The 19,567-nt window shown below is 37.3% G+C and overlaps 1 protein-coding gene across 1 annotated transcript in view; it reads left to right on the plus strand.

The window, feature by feature from the left end:
• Nucleotides 1–19,567, plus strand: part of LOC118597076 (zinc finger protein ZFPM2-like) — a 133,355-nt gene that overhangs the window by 78,046 nt on the left and 35,742 nt on the right. Inside the window, exon 2 of the mRNA XM_036208329.1 lies at nt 13,016–13,174. Within this exon, the coding sequence (XP_036064222.1) occupies nt 13,016–13,174 (159 nt within the window). The remainder of the gene's footprint in view (nt 1–13,015; nt 13,175–19,567) is intronic.

Below are 19,567 nucleotides of genomic sequence, written 5' to 3' on the forward strand. Positions count from 1 at the left end.
AGCCTGTTTCATCCTCCATCCCAACAGGATCAGACGACTGACCTCTGTGCCTTGACAAGTCTCCTGGTCTAAAATAACCTGGAACATAGAATAAAGTACTTGTTCCTGGCTGCTGTCACCAAATTGCTTAAGCTGGGGGATGGGTCTTAAAAGGCCACATTTACATCAGACCTTCAGCATGAACTTAATATAAACCAAAGTGGATGTCATTAGTAGAAGGCTAGAGATAAACCTGGAGCCAACATCAACAACAGGAGAACCACCCCTAGGTACCAGACTGTCCCTGTAAGAACATCCACAAAGGTTTTTTTCATATACCCTTGATAGTTGATCAAATATCAGAGTGACTCCAAGGCAGAAACCTGGAGCAGGGAAGATGATGTAGTGTGGCGTGGTCCTGAGTAATAGAACACATACTTTTTTTGCAGTCAGGAAGCATGAGCTCACATCTACAGAGGAGATCAAATTGGAAGGCTTAGCTAACAGTGAATGGCAACTACTAATTAATTTTTTATTTTTGCATTTGCAACTAGGGTTTGCTTGCTTATAATTTAAAAAACCCAGAGTAAAATAACCTTAAATATATAAAGTCTGAGAGTACAGGCTGCAGAAATGGCTTGCTAAACAATGACAGGAAAATAAGATCTGAGCTAGGAAGAGATTAGCACCACATTTAGCACACCAGTGCATTTGGCCCTGTAGAACTTACACCACTCTGACTCTAGGTAGGAAAAACGTAATGTGAAAACTAATAGCTAGAGCAAAACAAACAACCTGAAAACACAGCACCCTTTTATTTGAAAACAGGAAAATGTTAATTCTCTATAATTCAAGTTAGGAGTTAAATGTATTCCCAAGGCTTAGAAACCATGTTAAGAACAATGTGAGATAAATGTTCTTGGGGCACAGAGTCCCCTGAACTTGTTGCTAATATGGTATGGATTAATGCCCACTGAATTTAACATTCTCTGGAATGTTTTACTTTGAGGAAGGGATGTGATTTCATTGGTTTAAGTGAGAAAAAGTGATTGAGTTTGGGGAGCTGCTAATGAGAACTTTCCTCGTCTTCTTTATGAGGATGTTATGAAATCATGGGAAATGGAACTTGACAACTTACTGCCTTCCGTCAAACACATTGTTTACCGCTTCAGATTGGGAGAGAAGATGGCTCTGTTTAACTATGGTGCCCAGTTTTCCTTGCACACACGATGTCTGATGTGTGCTTTAGTCAGAAGTACATGGGGAAGGGTTGCAGGGAGGCTGACCAGGGTTTCTGACACAGACACCAGAGTGCCTGGAGCCACCAGTGGAGCGTTCATTTATGAGAGCTCCCCGCCTTTGACTTACCCTGTAACTCCTGCCTGGAAAGGTACCAGCTTTTATTGTGCGGGAGGCTTTGCTGCAAAGGCAAGGGCTATTTTCTTTTTTAAGAGCATCCTTAGATGCTGCCTCCAGGGTGCATCTGCTCGATGTTGTGGGTGGGCTGGTTTGGTTATCCCTGTACTCTCCTTGCCCTTCCAGGTCTCCAGAGAGCAGGGGCTCCTCTTGAAAATACAGCTTCCCCGAGTGCCTGGTGTCTTCAGACACCCTTTAATGTGCTGGCATAAAGTAAACGTCATTCTGTGATAGGTTTTATGGACAAGTGCTTTCTGGGCTCCTTGAGATGTGCTCACATACTGAATCCAAGTACCTTTACAACCATTAATGACAGCGCACCAAGCTTTGTTCTAAAGCGTCCTCCTGATGTGTGTCCAAGGGCAGGCTACAATTAGAGCAGTTTGAACATGGGGAATTTCTATTTTATTTTTTTATTTTACCTTTACTTGGACAGCCTCTGTTACTTTTCTAAGCTCTCCCAGCTGGAGGTTTGGCGAAGGTTTTATTATTTTCTGTAGTACTCCAAAAATGAAAGAAATGTACCAGGAAGGAAATTTGGAAAATAACACTTAAACTTGTGAAACTCAGCAGTTACCTTAAAGCCTTTCTACTCCAGCCAGTACATGGGATCCATAGCAAGGCTTTGCTTTGTGTGAGGGGTGTTTCCTCCCTCTCTATTTGCAGGACAGTGCAGGTTTCGAGCATGTCGAATGCAAACAGGGCTACCTCGGCAGCTTTCCAGGCTTGGGAAGCCACCTCACCCTTGAAAAATGGAACCTAGCTCTGTCTTTGCCCTCACCTTGAATTTTGGGTCCAAGGTGGTAGTGCTACGGCATGCAGTTTGGTGAGCTGCATGGGTGGACCTCCACCGCAAGCCAGCCGTGACATTGTGCTGCAAATTGTGCTCCCACTTGGTTTGTGCAGCAGCCTGGTTATGAGGAGGACTTGCAGTGAAGGATGATGAGCAGCAGAAAGGGAGGAAAACCTGGCCAGGACTCCTTGCTGCCCAGCTCCTCTTTTATTGGCTGGTCAGCAATGCCTGTCTGGGCGGAAGATTCCTCACATCCCCAAAATGCTAGGTCTGCAGAGCAGGAGGTTGAGAGTGTATTGGCTTTAAGCAGATCTTGTTCTATGAGACCCAAGCAACAGAGTGTAATGTCGAAATCTGAGAGGCTGCTGTTACTTTTTCACCTGCTGAGCCAGACACGTGAGGAGAGTTGGGAAGTGGCGGGAGCCTTCTCTAAAGTGGTGTCATCTTTCACTGCTCACATTCTCCAGGACTCCTGAAGGAGATGGAGAAATAACAGGAGGGTTAGCCTGAAGTGGCTACCATGCCCTCCTAGAATTAGTTCTTCGGATGTTATTTGGACACTTGCTGGACTCTGTACTTAGAGAATGAAACAACAGCAGTACATCAATAAACCAGTTCTGCCCACTGGCTGCATACACAGTTTTGAGCGGCTCCACTGGAGAGAGGTCTGAGTTCAATCCTCAGCAGTGGTGGTAAAAATGTACAGCTGAGGATGGAGCAGGAGCCTGTAACAACCCAAGTTATTATAGTGCTTACTGCAAATGATGTTTATAATACAATCTATGCTGTTTCATAATAACTCCTGGCTAGCGTTTCTTTCCAGCCCAGTTCTCAAAATTGAATGTCCATCAGGGTTACCACATGGCTTGTTAAACCAGATTTAAGGTCACACTCCTGAAGGTTCTGAGACCAGGAGACGAGGGGTGGAGTTTGACAATCAGTTTGAACCTGTTGCAAGTTTCTAGATGCTGCTAACGCTACTGGCATGCTGGTTGCACTTTGAGAGCCAAGGTTGCCCACCAGTTACATATTCAGCCAAAACTAGGCATCATTTTGAGCACATATTAATAATTTATTAATTCTGCCAGAAGGTTTAATTAGTGCTAATTACACAGGTAAATAATTGCTTGAACAAGGCAGGGTCAGAAGAGGTGTTATTAAAAGATGAAAAGTGGGTTACATTCAAATTTTATTGATCAAGAAGCAAAACAAAAATTTAAGAAGAAAAACAGTTATATATTGACTCTATATCATATTCTTGATGTAAATATTTTCATTTATTTTTTTTCTCTAGCTCTATGACTTCCCAAAACTCTCTGCAATGAGTTGCTTTCTTTTTTATGTTCTGAATATATCCATATTGCTTCTCAAGAGACAAATCCATGGTATAATATATATATTGTATAATTTTTTTGAAATTATAATATAATTGCATCCCTCCCTCCCTCCCTCTCCTCCCACCACCCTTCTCATGAACCGTGAACCCCCTTTTCCTCTTTCAAATGTATACCCCTTTCCTTTAGTTATTCTCTCTCTCTCTCTCTCTCTCTCTCTCTCTCTCTCTCTCTCTCTCACACACACACACACACACACACACACACACACACACACACACATATATACTCCTAAATACATATATTCAACTTTCTCACTCTGTATAGTATGATTAGTATGCTTTGGGGCAGATCTCTTTAAAGGCTATACTTAATTCATGTTGGTATAATAAAGTGTTTAATGAAGTTGATAACCCATGCACCTTGTTTATAATTCTTAGCTATATTTTGGTCACTTATATTAAAAATCAACTTGTACATTATCATTGCTTTACCCTACTAAGAAAGAGGATATAACTCTAATCTGGTATCAAAGACTATGTGCCTCTATTTTTCTCGTGTGTCTTTACTTGCAAAATGATTTTTAAAACTCACTTCCACTGATTTATCTTTGTGGTAAAACCATGCAGGGAATAACCCCCTGGTACTATTTTACAAATGCATTTGTTTTGCTTGTTATAAAAGAATAGTAGATGTATTTTGCTGGTGACTGGAAATTCTTAAAGAATATATGTATGTGCTTTCCTTTAGAGGTTTATAAAATTACAAATTTTGATTAATCCATGTGTAAATATTTATAAGATGCAGATGTACAAAAGGTTTTGTGGAATTGTTCAATTCTTTCATCCTCTAGCCCATAAGTTAACAATCTGACACACTGCATTCCATGTCATGGTAACATCTGAAGTTTCATGGAGGCGTCTCTGACTTAAAAAATATCCCATCATTCCAGAGTTCACACATCAGGCTGAGATAGCGATAACAAGGAAACAACAATGGATTGCATCCTGTCAAGTAGAATAATTAATTCCAACATTATTCATAATAATAATATGAATATGTACTCAGACTTACATATGTGAGAGGGCTGGTAAAGATCTAATAGAAGGCATTTATACCCATTTTCTACATCTCCAGTGCTTTGGCTTCACAATTTTATTTTTAGTTGTATTACAATTAAATTCAACTGAGAAATCATTAGTTGAATGAGCATTTGAGGCATATTGCAGACACAATGCAGCATTCCAACCCTGCTGCTTCCAGTTGAAAATGTGGATAGGGTAGAAGTATAACAGAAAAGATAAGAAAATGCTCAAATGCACATAATTTAGCATATTATATAAGAACCTCTTTTTGTTCTGTTCTATTCGAGCTCATACCTTGTGTGCATAAGTTTGTCTTCTGAATGGAAGTTATTAGCTCCCTTTAGGGTAGGGTCCTCTCATTTTGTACATTGCTGTGATCCTGGTACCTAATACAATACCTGCCATTTTCAGCACTCTAAATATTATTAATGAAATGACTAAAGAGTATTGAGTACATGCCTGAAAGTTGCATGAAGAGAACTATGTTATGTACAATGCTTTCTGTATTTTATACTTACTTCCATGGTGGGACTGTAAACATTAAATGACAACTTCAGGAAGAAGATATAACTCACAGTAGAGCACTTGCTAAGCATGCTTGAGACCCTTAGTTCCATCCCCAGAAACACACACACATGCACACACCACAAATACACACCACACACATGTACACTACTACACACACAAACAAAACACACATACACATACCACACACACACAAACACACCACACCACACACAAAAATACACACCGTACACAACCTACCATACATACATCACACAAACACACACACACACACACACACACACACACACACACACACATTCCCCCATACCATACACACTGTACCATTCACATGGAAAAAATCTCTAAAAACCCCAAATCCCCCCAAACCAAGCAACTTTGTTATAGTATGTTACTATAATTAATCCTGTTTTTAATTGTTATTGTTTATTTTTGAAATGAGGTCTTTTTTTAAAACCCAGGCTAAACTTGAGTTCCCCATCTGCCTTCCAAGTGTTAAAATAACAACATGCCATGACAACAATCTTATTTACTGTTGTTAATATCTTATGCTGTTTATTTATTTTTGTTTAAAATGTTTACAAAGTTAATTATGTAGAGTTTAACATAGGTGTGTACATTTGGAGAGAGAGAGAGAGAGAGAGAGAGAGAGAGAGAGAGAGAGAGAGAGAGAGATATTTGATACCATAGCTTAGGGATCCACCAAGGACCTTGAAATGTATCTCCTGCTTGGAAGGGAGGGGACTGATCATTTTAGTAAAAATAAAGTATCATATTTTTTCAAGACATTTGCCATCTTCCATAAATTGGGAATCATTTTGGGGGCTCTGGTCTGAGACCTGATTACAAAATATTTGAATTTCAGTGCCATCTTGTCACTAACTTAGTGGGTCAGTGCACAAGGCATTTACTAATAAGGCGAATTTCCTTGATGCCTGACCTATTCCCGGGAGTAAGGTAGTCATTAAGGACTCTACGTCACATGTTGTCTTTATTGCTTCTGTAACTATTTCCCCTGCAATATCAGTTGAATCTACTATACAAGATGAATGCTGTGTGCAAAGTTTCGGTATATTCTAAGAAAAAAATGTCCATTACTATTTTTCAGTTAGTTTGCATGTTCCAAAGGAAGCATTTGGGGAAAATGGCATGTAACAATTTGAGTTGTTTGGGGATTTAAATACAAAATTCTTAATACCACCTTCTATAAAAATTAAGCACAGATTTTATAGCACAATGTTCTCCATTTTATTTAAGAAATTCCTCCAAAGAAACAATTTAAATAAGAGCTGACCCCTTCCCCTTCATTCCACAGTGGCACGTGGTCAGATGGAAAGTTCCATGAGAAATTCTCTAATGTCTTTTGTGCATTAACATTTCAAATCTCAATTTAAGTATCCACAGATCTCATTTTTAATAAACTTAACAAAACTCAGGTAATTTCCTAAACTTTTGTGATTGAAGGACAGCAGTGGGTACAGATGTATTTTTTTGAAAAGATGTACAGCTATGAGCGAAGCCCCAAATCAATTATCTATAAGAAATAACACATGGAAAGAAATTAATGAAAAAAGAAGAATTTCAACTATATGATTCTCTGGTCTGCTACCTGCAGGCAACAAATGTAAATGGGAGGAAAAAAAATCAACATTCTTTTGGCAGATAAGGAGAAAAATTAATAAAACCGTTTCTTTCCTACCAGATCCCCTGATGCCACTATTGTTGGAAGTGGGTGACTGCAGAAACAGCTGGTTCTCCCCAAGTACTATATTTTTTAGACTACAGAAATAAGGTTTTATTCTTGCTGTTAAGCTCAATTACAGGAGTTAGTCCGGATCTGCACTGTCCAAAGAGCATTCCTCTTCCCTGTCCCTTCTCATTAAATGACTCTGTGGGACATGCATGAGACAAATGTAATAGGAACCGAGTGAGGAGCGTTTTGCAATGTGCCCACAGGATAATGATGATTCATGAGAAAGTCTGAACATAAGAGCTGAGATGAACTACGGAGAGCCACAAGATACATCCAAGACTAAGTAAGAAAAAAACCCACCTGCTTTAAAAAGAGGGGCACCTTTACTAGAGATTCAAGTCTTTATATTGAAGCCTTTTCCCCTTCAACATCTAATTGCACTACTAAGCTATCATATATATATATATATATATATATATATATATATATATATATCATACATATACATATATATTACTGTTTCCCATTAAAAGGCTTTATATTTTGTGTATTATGAATATTACCTTGAAATTAATAAAGAAACGCAAGGTAAAGTACAGGTAAATAGACACCAAGACAGTTAATATAAATCCCCTGGCTTATTTCATCACATAGAGGAAATTTTAAATTAGCTTAAAAACTTGTCTATTTACAGCTTAAATGTGAGTCTAAATCTGTACCTTTTTAAAATATGTTTATAAATTTAAAAAGTAACATCACTAGGCAAATGTAGTATAGTTGTTATATGATAATTCAAGCAGGGTATATATATATATATATGGCTTACACTGTGATTTTTGGAAGTCCCTATTGATGTGCCTGGTGTGTGTGTGCCTCTGTGTGTGTGTGTGTGTGTGTGTGTGTGTGTGTGTGTGTGTGTGTGTGTGTATGTGTGTGTGTGTGTGCCTGTGTGTGTTTGTGTGTACGCACCTGTGCATATGTGCATGCTTGTGCATACATATTTATGAGTTTTCTTACTTCTTTGTCTGAATACATCTGTTACAGAGGAATTATGAAAGGGACATAACACAGAAGTAAGAGATTTGGACAAAGCCAGGTTGGGGATTTAGCTCAGTGGTAGAGCACTTGCCTAACAAGTGCAAGGCCCTGGGTTAGATCCTCAGTTCCAAAAAATAAAAAAAGTAAAAAAAGAAAAGAGATTTGGACAAAGCCTCACTGTTTTCATTTTCTTAATTGATTAACATTTTTGAAAATTTTACTCCATTAGTGTGGATACCTTGTTCTGTGCATGCACAAGTAACAAAGTTTGTGAAGATGTTTTAAGTTTCAACTGTTTATTTGATACTAGTACAAAGAGTGAAAAGCAACCTATATTAAAAAAAAAATACCAACAAACAAAATCCACCAGAATGAAAAGGTCTGGAAATATTTGTGTGTGTTTTCAAGGGAAAACTCAACGACCAGAATTTCTGAGCACACTGTGATGGATTATTGTAATTATTAGAAATGATAATATTTTAATGTGACTTTCTTTCCACCTGTCAGTTGTAATCAAGACTGCCCAGTATTCAGAAACAATCTCATTTTACTAGGTGGCTAGCCTTGTGCAGCCTGTAGAATGCTTAGAATATTAATGTGTGGAAGAGATTGAATGTTCTCTGTAGCTTGCCTTTGACAGTGTTCTGTTTTAATCAAAATGCATGCAAAATCAAACCAAGATAATATATAATAAATTAATGCCAATGGCTGTTTAAGAAGAAAGATTTTGTATAAAGGATATTGCATTCGAAACATAGAACTTGGTATTTCTTTCTCCCTGTTCCAAACATGACACTCTATGTTAATTTCTACAAAACTGAATTTCTTTTATTGGTGCCCCTTATTCTGAAACACTTTGAATTATCTAGACAAAGACATTCTGATATTTACCTGAGAGTTGCCCTACATATAGCAGACTGCCAAGACAGAAGTTACAGAGGAAAACAATGTATGAAAGACACATGTTGGATTCTGATATTTACTTGCTGATCACTACTTTCTTACTATTCCTCATGCTGTTGCCAATTTTAATCTTTCTGTATTTCACATGTTGTTTATATATTATCCTCAAATTTCCTTTGCCTACTTCTAGCTCTAACTTCAGTTGCTATGGATATATTTGGGGTATTTCTTTAGCCCCCTGAAATTGTGGTGACATTTTCTCAAAAATTCCTTCACCCAGGGGATTAACTATAACCTACCTGCTGCATGGCCATATATGTATGATCTGTTATTTTACATTTCACTCAGTGATCTTGTTACCATGGTATAGAACAGATAGACTTAATCTTTAACATCTCATGTGTCCCTTTTCAACTTTGGGTCATTTAAATCATCACCATATGTCAAATTCCAGGATAGGCACACAGTAGGCTGGGCTTTGCATGCAGCTGAGGCCCTGGGCTGCTCAGTACCATCAAGTTCTGTGAATCTTGTGAACATACTGGACCTTTCTTTTTCTTTTATTTCTGGAACACAGAGGTAGCTATGGCCAATTCAAATTGGCCCTGAGCACACAATTGTTTCTCTGCCCTAAAAGCAGAACACATACTTTGCACCCAGGCATGCTAGTTTATTCTCTGAGACAATGAAGAGCAGAGTAGACTTCCCTTTAGTTTGTAGTCATAGTTCTAGATAGATAGCTATTTTTTAGTATTTTAAAATCAGGTAAATGTTGATGTTTATAAACACCAAGACTATTAATTCTGGCAAGAGAGTTTGAATATCTATAAATCAGACACAATTGAAGAACTGAAATTCAGATTTCCTCACACTTGCCTGCCAAGTGGCCTCAATCAGAAGTAATTTTCTCCATGAGGGCACATGGAGCTTGGTTGTGAGCCTTTTCTGAGGAGATATTATTTGTGTCAAATTACATGTGGTGATTTTCCTGCAGTGGACTCCGTGCCCACTAATCCATACCCAGGAGGTCTCTCCATTCCTTCCTTCATTGGTGCTATTAATTATACTTGGGTTTCAAGTGTCTTTTATTTACCCTTTTAAAATGTTAGTTTATGGCCACCAATTATCTGCGCAGTTTCCTGTTAAAGAAATAGTATGAAAAGGAGAGTGAGATCCTACTTTAAAACGTAAATACTATGCATTTTAAGAGAAACCTCTTTCTCAGCATCTGGCTTGATGGTTCAAGAAGTGGCTAGTAATTTTACATTTGAAAGTGCAGTACATTCTATGAAGCTGCATTTACTTTGAGAGGAATGCAAATGGACTATTTAATCATCTCCCTGTGTCTCATTCTAAATACTGGCACTGAGTTCTCACACCTTTTGAACAAATGAGCCCAAAACCCTTTACCATGTTTAAGTTTTGAACATAAATGCTCCTTTTCAGTTACATGCTTGTCCTCACAAAGAGGTACCTAAAAACATATTTTTAACTCTTGGATATGCAATGGAATTATCAATTATAAGTTTTTCATAAACCTAGAAATGAAAGTAAAGTGCACATTTCAAATCTGTACACCTATTCAAGATCAACAGGACATTAACTGAGTTTGAGGTTTACTGAGTATAAAGCAGCGTTGCAGGGTTTTGTTTTCTTCTATAAGATCATAGGAGCAAGATTTTAATACAACTCTCAAAATTTAGTTTAATATATTACTGGAGCCAATTTTCTATTCTGTGTTTTAATTATTCAGTAACATTATATTTAATAAGAGATCTTGCAAAATTTTTTATCATATCTGTTTCAATTTTAAAGGGAAAGTATATAATGTTAATTTTATTTTTATAATATGCATGCATTTTCTCTAGGTATGAAGGATTTTATGCTTTCCATGTTTTATACAGGAACTATTCAAATATTTATTATATTATTGGAAGTTATTTCTGTAAGCAAAATTCAGAGTGTATATTTTCAAAGAAAAATATGACCCCCAAAGGACTATATAATGTCATTTCTGTTGTAACTGATATTAAATCAGTTATTTTACAAATTGATCCAGTATGGATTATATAAAAAATGAAGATGATCAATCAGATATTTTATTTTGGGTGTCCACATAAAGATCTGAATTTTATGGAAGAGAAAAACATATACTTTGGTTAACTTCTAGCAGTCAGAAGAGCAAGACACCTGGTTTTAAAGCTAACTTATTAAATGCCTATGGAAAAAAATTGGAGAATGTGGACTAACCACTTTCTAACACCTTCATGTTAGGAGTTACTTGTATTTTAGAGTTTTGTTTCTGAAAGAAAATATTTATAACTACTGTACACTGGTTTGCATGGAAATGCACGATGTTAAAGAGAGGGTGTTCAAAATGCCACACTTGTAAATGAACAACTTCACTTAGTGATCTGTGCCATTGCTCTGTTAGCTGAGTGCCTTTCCTGACCATAAAACTGAGAGGACACTGGCTGCACAATAGACCATGTAAGAAAGCACTCTGCAACTCCTACATCAAACACAAATGAGACCTTTTTTTAACATTTTCCTTTTTACCAAACATTACATTAAATACTTTAGGAAAAAAAAAATAAGGAAATGTCATCCACTAGCGTCTTTACTAGATAAATCATTAGAAAATGGACTAATAAGCGAAACAAACCCATCTGAGGGGAGAGATATCTTGCTACTATTTTATATGTGGCTTGGAGGTCTTGTTATTTGACATAACCGTTCAAATATTATAAATGTTAGACTTGAAATTGTCAATAACATATTAAAACTAATATGAGATCTATGAATTTACTTAGTTTTGACTCCTCAATTTTAAGTGCAACAATTACCAGGATATTAAAAATAAACACTTCTTGTTGAGTTATATAAGGGAAAAATTTTGTAGAGGACAAACAATCCCTAAAGGAAAAGTGTTGCTTGGGCGTGCCTTAATTTAAATGCATGAAATTAATTCTGTCCCTGCAAATGTATCTTGTCAGTTCAGTCCTGAGGAAACTCACTTGAGTGACAGTCCTGCACACACCACTGGATGCAGGCACATTGGCCTACACAGATATAAAAACAATAGTATTGAAGCATTTAAAATGATAAGATTTCTCTTTGACCCTAAATTTCATTTTTTCTACTACATTTGGAGAGAGAGAGAGAGAGAGAGAGAGAGAGAGAGAGAGAGAGAGAGAAGAGACACAGAGGCAAAAAACTTAATTCTGAAAGCATTTATCCTGTCAAGACCAGTGACAGAGTGACAATTAGTACAGATTACCATAATTGTGCTCTGTGGATGAAAATGCCATATTATTTCTTTTGGAGTAAACGCAGGCTTCTACTTGGTAAAGCAAGTCAGAAGGTTATTTCTTTAACAGCATGGTGTTCCCATGTCACCCACTTCAGAGCCTCTGCAGAACTGCAGCCCTCCCTTTCTCTTTCAGTAAGATAGGTCCATGTGCCCCACACTCCCTGTTGAGGGATTGTATTTTTATTACTGAAAAAGTATCACATAAATACAAATTACATTTTTTCATTAGGAAACTACTTTTCATTTGAGGAAAAATTCAATTAATTGTGAATAGGGTCATGCTTTCACCAGGGAGAGAAATATGTAATTTTTCTTTAAGCCTCAAACACATGTAATGAAATCTTTTCTTGGAATCCACTCTTAAGATGGATTTTTAAAAGTATAGACATTATTATTAAAATCTCAGTTCAATTAAAATGCATTCAGTTACTGTAAATCTTTATTAAAATCGCAGGTGAAATTGTCCAAATGTGTAAGGGAGAGCCGTGCTTCTTTACCATGCAGTGAATTCTAACATGAACAGACCGTGCACAGGTTTGCACTTTAAGGCAGAATATCCTGAAAGCTTGGTACAGGGCTTGGGGAGGGGGAAATGGAGATGGTAGTTACTTCCTGTCATCACAGGCATCAGCTTGCTTTGCCTTCTTAATGAAGGCAGTGTTTCTTTGTTTTGTTTTGTTTTTAATCCCACTTTTACAATTTTACTTATTTTGTAAGTTTCCATACATGTATGTATTGTATATTGAACATATTCACTTCCCATGACCCCCTACCTACCGTTTCTTAGGTGGCACTAGTGTGTGTGAGTCCCCTTAAGATAGGATACTATAATTCTCTTCCCTCACCTCTGTAATCAAAATCACCCCATGTAAAGGGTTTTTATTTCGCTCCCTTCCTTGGATGTTTTTGGTACAGTGTCCCTGGTTCTTTTTCAAGGGCCGCTGGAAGATGCCATTGAGGATGAAGATGAAGAGTATCCATCAGAGGAGGCTGAAGGCATCGCCAAAGGGGACTTTCCACTGGAGGAAAGTTTCCCACCAGACTTTGGGCCAGAAAATCTGAGCTGTGAAGAAGTGGAGTTCTTTTGTAACAAAGGTAATCCTTGGTGACTGGATGTAGGATGGGAGTCCACATAGGTGGTTTTGGCAAGGTTTTTTTTTTTTAAATGAACTTTAGGATGGAGTAAAAGTATTGATATAAGCAATGATCTTTAATATGGGAAGATTAGGATACAAAAAATTATTTTGTTGTTCAAACAAATTATTTCATTTTGATAACAATCTGTTTTTATATTCAAATATTCTATTACTGATTGGCAAATTCCCTGAGTTCATTTTGTTGTTGTTGTTTACCAGACTAGCTATAACATATTTGACATTTACCAAATTTCTTCTTCTTTCTTTCAACAAGCAGTTACTGAACTCCAATAATTTGCATGGCACTAATACTGAATATAAGCACTGAGTGGTACAGATAACATCCCAGCCTAAGGTTTGGCTCAGTCTTTCTGAAAAGTGAGTCCTGTGGGTGTTAGCTTTCAACACTGCTGCTGCATGTTAGGTTATTGCTCAGAAGAAGTGCATGATCTTTTCCTCTGTGGATCCTCTTTGCATACACACACACACACACACACACACACACACACACACACACACACACACACAGTAATCTGAAAGGTACCTGAGACAAATCTCAGTTGATTTCTAACCTGAACTTTTTTCCTATTTTATTTCCTATTTTTTCTAAAAATAATTTAATGGTTTCACATGGTGCTTTTTATTATTTATTTTCACTGGTTTGTTTAGTCTCTCCTGGGGTAGGACTTATTTTCCTCTTATATCAGCACGTGATGTCATAAGTGTTGGGATCACTTCCTAGGTTTATAACAGCTGCTTCTGCTAATTTATCATGAACATATCCCAGATGTCAAACTGGCTGTGATGCTTTGAGTCTGTATGTCTGTCCCCACCTGCCAATATTTGTGTGTGGTGTGGTGTTTGTGAAAGTACGTCATTAAGTTAAAGATCTGTATATTGTTTTAGACAGTTGAAAGAGTTGTAAGTATGTGTTGACTGTTTCAACAGTCTAAAATCAAGTGTGCTGATACAATAGTTTATAAATGGCCTAGTACCTGTCTTGATGGTCACATGTATTTATATATTATTAAAAGTTCCAATATCACATCCACCTATTGATGGTGTCTTACAAACTAAGGAAGCTAACTCGTTCTTGTCCTCTGTTCAGCAGAGCTACAACCTCACTGGGATTTCCTAGAGAGCCAACAGTGGCCTCATAACATGGTATTTGTCTCCAGGACAAAGGAAATTGACTGAAAAAAAATATGAAGTATAAAACAGTCTTATCCATAGGCTCAGATTTCAGGCCAATTTAAAGTTTCCTTTAGATGTTCTGGATTCTGAGCCTGTCCCTTGAGGATCTGTAGTCTAGGCAATGCATGAAAGCACCTGCTGAGGTGTTGAGCTATATTAGTTTATAATTGTATCTGACACCACCTTATTTTCCATTGTTTCTACAAAATGTATATTTCTATGTTTATTATAAAGTATCATTTATGTATAGTATCATTTAAAAAGAGAGAGAGAGAAAGAGAAATCTAAGGATGAAAGGCATTGGTCCCTTCCTCCCTTTGGGATCTTATGGTTAAAGAGTTAAGACACAAATTTAGATCTTTAGTAATGTAACTATGTAATGAAAATAAATAAAATTAATAATTGCATTAATTAAGTGATGGTAAATATTATTACATGCAGTTTTAATTTGGGGATGATCATTACTAAAGGATTATGGTTAGTAAAAGAACTTAGTAAAGGTAAAGCTTTAGGTAATTTCTTGGAGGTAGATAGACTTAGAACAAATGGTTTTTTGAAGATAGTCTTGAGACAATAATATTCATCTACACTAATATGAATCTGGACTCAATGTAATAACAAGCATTTGGGAAATGAAAAGAACATTGAATTATAAGTATTATGAATGTTATTTAATAGATATGACTATTTGATAAACACTTGGAAATTCTAAGATATTTTAAATGTATAACAAACACTTAATAGCACAGACATTGTATTAAATAGTATAGAATGTATGTATTATAAAACAATTTTTTATTTGAAACAAAATTGTCATCCATGGAAATAAGAATGGTTATTTTCATGTACTACCTTTACTATAAATGCTAATATTACTATTTATTTTACTGTAGCCTTATGAAATAGGAGAGAATCACATTATTTTACTCTTATAGACTAGGCATTTCCCTTGAAGTTAAACTTATACAAAAGGAAGACAATGCTAACAGAGAGTGTATACTGGTGTTGTAAGAGGACTGTAGTCTCATGCTCTTTCTTTAACTTGTATTGTTTAAATACAATTGGAGGAGAAAATATTCTCACCTGAAAAGGGGAATGCAGCCTCTGTGTAGACAATGACATCTGTCTCAGTGACATACGTTTTAACTTCCTTTGTAATAGCAGAGGGAAGACAGGTTGGCCATTAAAACAGGAGAATAATTTAAAGGCTTAAGGAAACAGGTATTGTGACTGAAGAAGTGGGTATGAATGTTCTTCTTAAAAAGCGTATTTTTACTGAAAACCTGGATTTTGTACTCATTCTTGACCATCTATGACAACTCTAAAACTGTCATTCTATAACAGAAAGTGAGCTAAACTGTTTAGAGTTTCTTCTTCTAAAGACATTTCTATGATCAAAATCTAGCAATGATCTACTTATTTTAATGACTTCCCATTATAAATTTTAGAACTTGGGTGTATGTTCTTAATAAGCAGTTGTTAGCTTAAGATCTCATAGCATAATCCACAAATAGAGTATCTTAATTCTTCAAGCAAGAAATATTGACTCAAGTTCAGGGAGAATAAGAAGCATACTTACAAAGTGACTGTATCCTCATTGATATTTTAGTACTGGATTTTGTGTAAGTCATGATATGCTATTGTAATTATCTAGCTTTTTGAAGAATAAGAGACAAATAACTTTATTCTTTAAGTATATGTGAAAACACTGCTTTTTATAGGTCAAAGTTTTTACTTTTGTAGTAGTTCCTATCAAGTAGGCTATTTTCAATGGTTAGAATAATAATTTCACTTTCTATAGTGTATTTTTCTTGACTTTCCTAAAGTCATCTCTTCTCTAGCTAAAGGGCAAGAGTTTGTGCACATCTGGACAAAGTCATTAATATTAAAGCTGTGGGTCCCTCTAAACCATGCTATCAAATATTGGAAAGTTCAGTCTAGTAAAGATAAAATCACAAAAAGTGTAATTTGTATTTTATGTTTCTTTAATATGTTAACATCTCAATGATGTGGTTGTTTCTCAGCTATATTGCTGTTCGAGTTGCAGGCCTAAGATTTACAAGTTCCATAGAAGATCACCAAAGTTTCTCACTTTCACACACAAAAACGAGACTTGTTTACAATAAGAAGTGTCTTCAAACTGGTTTGGGCCTTGGATACTTTAAAATGTTGGACAAAGGGTAAAGTGATGGCTCAGGTCCTAACATTTTCTTTTGTTCTAAACTGCCTGGCTTCTTGCCTCCACAGCATCTGTGACAGGAAGGGAACAAGCAAGAATTATTTCCTTGAATTTGCAGATGACGGAGACATCCACACGGGGCCCATAAGTGTTACATATTTCCTGTGATATTGAATTATTTGCTTCAGTTATTCCATCTTCCTTTCTCTATTTAATGTAGAAAACATGGACATATATTCATGCATGTGTAAAACTAAGCCTAGTGTTAATAATTAGTCCAAGTGGGATTCCAAACTCAAATATTTAAGTTTGTTAATGAATGAAGTCAAGTAAATATTTTGGGGATACATTTCAGGAGAATGTCACAGGATGTGTGAACAGGAAGGAAAGGGTCAGATAGGTGTCTCTGTAATGTAGTAAGCTGCTGAACTATGGAAAAAATCTCCAAAAACTATATGTCAACAGTAACCTGAGTTGTTAATAACAATGATCTGGGGAAGTTACTATGGGTCTTTAGAAATTGTCCTGTGATACTATGGTCGCTAAAGAAGTTAAGAAGCAATATAATACCATCAACTTTGGCATTAGAAGACAGAAAACCCAAATTCTTTTCCTAGCATCTAGATATAAAGAATGGTCAGAGAGATTATTGAATAGTGTGCACACCTAAGAGTCATTTGGGAAGATCACAGTTGACAAAAGACTGCGAAATGGAAATCTATGGAATAAGGAAACATATTGTGTAATGATGGATATTCTCATGTGTTCAAAGAGTTTATATAAGTAATATAAAGGGAACAGATATTTTAAGTACTCTTTTAAATTGAGAATTGTAAGGTACATTAAGAAAGTAGACTAGAACCCAGGTTGGAGTTAATGCTAGGCCTAGCAGTAGTTATTATGGAATTAAACACAAAAACACACTGATACTGAATCAGGTTACTGGAAGTTTCCAGTCCTGTTCCACAGATAAACTCAGTGGAGCTCAACCTGCACAGTAATATGCATCTATAACAACAAATAGCAGTCTCTATCCCAAGAAAAAAGCAAGGGTTCATGAAAGAACCAAACTCATACCGTGTGTGGTGGGCAATGTTGAGCACGTGAGGAGAACCAGGGTGGTTTGGAGTAGCGGCGTAACACTATATCTATGTATGGAGACACACTTTGGATTTTATAAAGAGTGGTGAGAAAGACAGACATTGAGTAGAGTGCATAAGAAAGCTGCGGGCTTCTAGAACTTCCTCACATGTGTGTATTTGAGTGGCTAGTGTTGGACAAAGCCAACAGCGGATAGCAGAGAGGTGGAGGGGGGACTGACCAGTACAGTCATACTTACAGGATTTGCTGCTCCAGGAGACTGTTGGATCCCACCACCGTGAAAGTTGTAAGGAAGAGGATTGTGAAAGGGAGATGTGGGCTAGAGAAGACCCAAAGTTAGGAGGTAGCTTGCATTTGCCTAGTGAATACCGTCCACAGAAAACGGAGGTGGAGGCAGGAACTGAGGCAGGTAAACTGGGGAAGCTGTCAGGAAATACAAATAACCCGATCAGAATCATCCCTTTAGCCAAGTGCTTGATGAGACTCCTTCTGTAGCCCATTAATACAAATTCCACTGAAGCATTTTGTGGGTGTTTGGGGAAAATCTGTGTCACCTTGGTCCTTTCCACCTCAGCAGAGTTGGGTCAGTGTTTTCTACAGATTCCCACATCCTTGAATAAGAAAAGCAAAGAGTAGGAAGCCAGCAAATTGGAACAAACTGGAACAGGCTTTATTATTGTGCTTAGGGAGATTGGCTGCTAGACCCATTGAGCTGTCCCTCCTCCCCTCCCCCTCTCCTCTGTAGATTTGTTTAGAAATTAGTAACAATGGGAAGGCTGTATCATTCCTCGGACTTTATGGAACAGCCGAAGCCTAGATTGTTAGCATTGTTCTTTTTATGCTTGCCCTCAAACATGTGGGTTCCGCTAGCTTTACAGCCGCTCCTCATCGCAGACATTCCTGTTACTTTGTCTTTCAGTTCCTTCTTTTCTCTGGATATTTTCTCAGTAAAGAAGTCTGTTTCCATCTCCTCTTCAGCTGGGTTCGTTCCCTGCTTGGCTTTCCTGCAGCATCGACTCCTTCTCAGATGCCGGGTAACAGAACCCGAACCTGCCGAAGTCAGGCATACTGCAGTCACTTTGAACTCAATAAAGGAGGGGAGAGCTACAAAGTTCTTCCTTTTTTTCTTAACGGGATTAAGAAGCTCAGCTCCTTAAATTCTCGAATATAACATTGACATTTCCAGGCTGTGCTTGGACCAGGGAGTTCAAAGAGAAGGAGTGGACCAGCAAAGCCAATATGACTTTGTTTTTTACCTTGCTGGAGGAGCTGTTTGCGCAAATCGCCTATAAGCTTATTGACCTGAATCTTTGACTCCTTGTTTTTCCTGGATTTGGCGGGAGTGGAGACACTGATGGAGGGCTGATAGGGCTGATTGAACAGCCCCCAGCTTTGCTTGGCATGGACCTGGCTCCACTTCTCCACTCCCTCCCTCCCTCCGCATGACATTATTGTTCCTTGGCAAACCTTAGGTTGTCCTGGGCCCAGTTCTCCTTCAAATTGTGTTGTAATGCACTTTAAAAATCACCGTGTTTTTCTTGCATAGGCTATCCCACCATAAGAACTGAAAAGTGATGGGGCTTTGTTTTGTTTTGTTTTTAGGAACTAGAAATAGAAATGAGAGTCTTGTCCTATCTGTGTTTTTATCTTGTGATACACAGTACAGCTGTGACAGTACTGTCATTCTCCACACAAATGCTCCTCAGAATCTGGGAGCATTTTTTAAAATGACAGTCATTGGGAAGGTGAGTGGGCACCCGAGCAAGCACCATAGTAACACAAGAGAAGACAGGCATGTTTGTGTTGGAGTTGTTTGTTTGGGGAAACCAGATGACTAAGTAGTTTTTTTCTGTGACGTGATGTTCCATATATAAGGGC

This window comes from Onychomys torridus, chromosome 16, assembly GCF_903995425.1.
Source record: "Onychomys torridus chromosome 16, mOncTor1.1, whole genome shotgun sequence".
In the NCBI taxonomy this organism is placed as follows: domain Eukaryota; kingdom Metazoa; phylum Chordata; class Mammalia; order Rodentia; family Cricetidae; genus Onychomys; species Onychomys torridus.